Below are 4,556 nucleotides of genomic sequence, written 5' to 3' on the forward strand. Positions count from 1 at the left end.
GAAATCAAAGATAGTTCAGAAAAGAAAGGTGGCGCTAACACGGACACTAGAGCATGATGAAACTTTGCGGGGACTTTCTTCGGAGACATGGTAGGTGGAGTGTGGGTAATGGGCTAGGGTTAACGCATGGGATGATAATTGGGTGTTTGGTGTGGGGTAAAATTCAAAGGCAAGAGAGAATTGAGTTGGAGTGGGTTAGCAAGTTGTTGAAGGAGGGAGAAGGTTGGGATATAAAGAAGATTGAAGGGATTTTTCTGATATAGTCAAAGATAAAATTTTAAGAACCCTTGTTAGCATTTTTGGAAAAGAAGATAGACTTGTCTGGCCGTATAGGAAGGATAGATGCTATACTGTTAGAACTGGATATATGGCAGCTAAAAATGAAAGCCAGGGTAGCAGATTAGAAGTAGTTTCATCGAGTATGAATATGAAACAATTATGGAAAGTGGTTTAGATCATCCAAACTCCACAAAAAATTAAAAGTTTCATTTGGAGAGCAGCGCAGAATATACTACCAGTAAACAAGAGGTCGTGTAAAAGGAAATTAGTTAAATCCCATATGTGTTAAGTATGCTTTAAGGAATGCGAGACTGTTGAACATACTTTATTATTTTATCCATGGATTAGAGCAGCTTGATTTGGTAGCCAATGTCAATACTGCCCTTCTCAAAAACATGTTACAAGTTTTGGAGAATGATTATTGAAAAAAATTAGGAGAATTAAGGAAGAAGGTGAATATGATAAAGAGAAAAGGATAGGTAAGATGGTTTTTCTAATATGGGAGATTTGAAAATAAAAAAACTAGGCTATTTTCAATAGTAAAGAGATCAATCCTAAAAAGACTATTATCAAGGCCAAATTACTAAAGAAGCAGTATAGAGCAGCAATTGATCAACCAATCTATTCTTGAACCTCTTTTTTCTTCACATCTGTCATATTTTGAAAGACTAGAAGCATCACAAAGCAAAATGGGACAGTCTATAATTGAGCCCAAACCTCAACAAAAAGAGGACCAAAGAGAATCAGTAGAGCAACATCGAAAAGCCCAACACAGTATAGGACAACACATGGAAATCATCAGGAATAATGCCCAACCCAAAGTGAATACAAGCAGTCCAGGGGAGATCTCGACAAGGAAGGCTTTAAATAAATAAAAATTCTAAAAATATAATTTCTAAAATTCTTTTGAAAATAATATATTTTTATTACGTCTCAAACTAATTTTTGTTATTAACAAATTTGGAGAATGATTTATTTTCTCCGGTAGTTTAGAACTTTAGGCGAGTTAATCGCATTTAAGCCACAATGTTGTACAACGGCGTCACCTAACTAAACTGCCTGGATTTGTGGACTGGTGCAAACTATAACCTAAAACATTACCGATGAGTTTCTGTGTTTTCAAAGTCCGATTTATGCACTAATCCAAAGGACACATTTGTTCTATCTCAGGTAACCTACCTCTGCCAAACACGCCATAATCACAATTAAAAATACAAGAGACATAACCTTAAGCAACCGCATACAGACAACTTCCATTTCTTCTCAAATTGAACATTCTCTTTCCTCCATAAAAATAATCAAGCTCAGTTAATTATTCCCACAGAATCACAAAATGGCATTATGCTTGAAGCCACCAAGGCTACACCACAGCAACAATAACGAAGATGACTCTGCAGTCTTCTTGGCGCCACCACCACTAATAAATCAATTCAAAACTGCTTACAAACTTCACGTCAGAAACCTCTCCTATACTCTGCACCAAAACAACACCACTTCCTTCTCATTATGTCAAAAGCCTAAGCCTGTGACAATACTCAAGTCTGTGACTTTTGTTGCAAGGTGTTCAGAGATAGTTGCGGTGGTGGGTCCCAGCGGCACAGGAAAGTCCACTCTTCTCCGGATAATCTCCGGGCGGGTGAAAGAAAAAGATTTCGATCCCAAGAGCATATCGATCAATGAGCAGCCAATGACCATGCCAGCACAATTGAGGAAGCTTTGTGGATTTGTGCCACAAGAGGACAACCTGCTTCCTCTTCTAAGCGTCAAAGAAACTCTTCTCTTCAGCGCCAAGTTCAGACTGAAGGAAATGACACCAAAACAACGAGAATTGCGTGTCGAAAGCTTGATGCAAGACCTAGGCCTTTCCCACGTGGCAGATAGTTTCGTTGGAAATGAAGACAACAGAGGTACTCAATATTTTTAGCATAGAATAATATAGATACTTGAGAATCTTGCTATATAGAGTGTCCCACTCTGCTACAAACTTTGCAGAACCGTTTCACCTAATCGATCGTGATAAAGTCACCAATGGATTGGCGGATTATCCAAGTGGAGTGTAAGGCTTGATTGTGTGAGTGCATAAACAAGTCAAGTGTTATTCATTGTATCTTACAGGAAATTCGCCAGTAACCCATTTTGCACACCATTATACATTGGTGGGGGCGAATTAAGCCTAAAGAAAAGTGTGTGTAACACACGTCTTAACAGATTAACTATAACAATTGCGCTATTTGATTCACTATCCCTTTCTCACCCAATTAACAGATTATCCACTTGGATAGCACTATAACAATTTTACTCTATTTGAATTGAATTAGGTATATCAGGTGGCGAGAGGAAAAGAGTTTCAATTGGGGTTGACATGATTCACGACCCTCCAATCTTGCTCTTAGATGAACCAACATCAGGCCTAGACAGTACTTCGGCATTGCAAGTCATAGAGCTTCTTTCTTCGTTGGTCAAAGCTAAGAAGAGGACAGTGGTTCTGTCAATCCACCAACCCGGTTACAGAATATTGCGCTACATTTCTAGGTTCTTGATCCTCTCCAATGGCTCAGTGGTTCACAACGGTAGCCTAGATTCCCTTGAGGAAGCCATTACCAAATTGGGGTTTCAGATTCCCATGCAACTCAATGCTTTGGAATTCTCCATGGAAATCATACGCACCTTACAAGATTATTCCGCTTCCAAAACCAAAACCACTGAGCTGGAAGAAAACGAGGCATTATTTCCAAACCCCATGTACCCAGTGGAAGGAAACAGAGCTATGATGACATTTTGTTATGCAAACTTGGTTGAGATATGGTTCCTTTGCTCAAGATTCTGGAAGATTATTTACAGGACAAAGCAATTATTCTTGGCAAGAACAATGCAAGCATTGGTTGGTGGATTTGGGTTAGGAAGTGTTTACATAAAAATAAGGAAGGATGAAGGAGGAGTAGCAGAAAGGTTAGGGTTATTTGCATTTAGCCTTAGTTTTTTGCTGTCTTCAACGGTTGAAGCGCTTCCAATATACCTTCAAGAAAGGCGTGTTGTGATGAAAGAAGCGTCAAGGGGAGCCTATAGAATCTCCAATTACATGATAGCCAACACTTTTGTGTTCCTTCCTTTCTTGTTTCTAGTTTCGATATTATTTGCAGTTCCGGTTTATTGGCTCGTAGGACTCAACCCTTCAATCAGCGCCTTCGGATTCTTCGCTTTAGTCGTGTGGTTCATCGTCCTCATGGCCAGTTCTCTGGTGCTCTTCTTGAGCGCGGTGTCACCTGATTTCATTTCCGGCAACTCTCTCATTTGCACAGTCCTCGGAGCCTTCTTCCTCTTCTCTGGATACTTCATTCCCAAGGACAGCATCCCAAAGTATTGGCTTTTTATGTATTATGTGTCACTCTATAGGTACCCTTTGGATGCACTCATCACAAATGAGTACTGGAATAAGAGAAATAAGTGCTTCTCATTCTCATCATCATCATCATCTTCTTCTTATTCCAAGTGCTTGACTACTGGCTTTGATGTGTTGAAGAGTAGAGGGCTTGAAAAGGATGAGAGGTGGATCAACGTGGGAATAATGTTTGGATTCTTTCTCTTTTATCGTCTGCTTTGTTGGCTTATACTTGCACGAAAGGCCTCCAAGTCAATTATATGAGAGACATTAACGTAGGTGAAAACTCAGGTGCAGTCGACTTTACATAAAGTTGATAAACGAGGGCTGTTAGATGATTTGACCGATTTGACTAAATTTTCATCTAATCACTTTTAGTTATCAAATTCACGTGAAGTTGACTGTACCTAATTTTCACCTTAAGATTATTATTCTTCATTTTAGTCGTCATTCTTGCCGAACAAACAAACTAAAAAGTGTCTTCAAAATTAAAATACAGGCTTTAATCAGATGATTTTCTCCACTCAGCATTAAGAAAAGAAAAAGCTTATGTGCATGTGTGTCACAAAACAGGCTTTGTATTTTAATTTACAAGTCACTTTCGGATTTTCCATACGTTATAGTTGTCCTGTTTCAATTTGTCACTTGCAATATATAAAGGATTAAAATAACTTCCTTCTGTACTTTAACCATCTCTCGGATTTGATACTCATTAAAAAATAAAAATAAAACTTGTTTATTTAAAAGGATCACTTATTTTGTGCCTCTACATTATTCTAAGAAATATGGTAACGAAATACACTTTATAAAAAAAAATTAATTTCAATCTTATTATTCTTTATTCTTTTAGATTTTTCTTAATTTAATCATGCACCAATACTATCAGTATACTGCTTTA

General features: G+C 38.0%; 1 protein-coding gene across 1 annotated transcript; it reads left to right on the plus strand.

Annotated features, from left to right (window-relative positions):
* Nucleotides 1-1,300: 1,300 nt before the first annotated feature.
* ABCG23 (ABC-2 type transporter family protein) lies at nucleotides 1,301-4,149 on the plus strand. Its single transcript, XM_016341596.3, has 2 exons — nucleotides 1,301-2,186; nucleotides 2,598-4,149. The coding sequence occupies exons 1-2, from the start codon at nucleotides 1,613-1,615 to the stop codon at nucleotides 3,920-3,922; spliced, it is 1,899 nt and encodes a 632-aa protein (XP_016197082.1). The 5' UTR covers nucleotides 1,301-1,612; the 3' UTR covers nucleotides 3,923-4,149.
* The last annotated feature ends 407 nt before the right edge of the window (nucleotides 4,150-4,556 follow it).

Source organism: Arachis ipaensis, chromosome B4 (genome assembly GCF_059453495.1).
Source record: "Arachis ipaensis isolate K30076 ecotype BB chromosome B4, ASM5945349v1, whole genome shotgun sequence".
Lineage (NCBI taxonomy): Eukaryota > Viridiplantae > Streptophyta > Magnoliopsida > Fabales > Fabaceae > Arachis > Arachis ipaensis.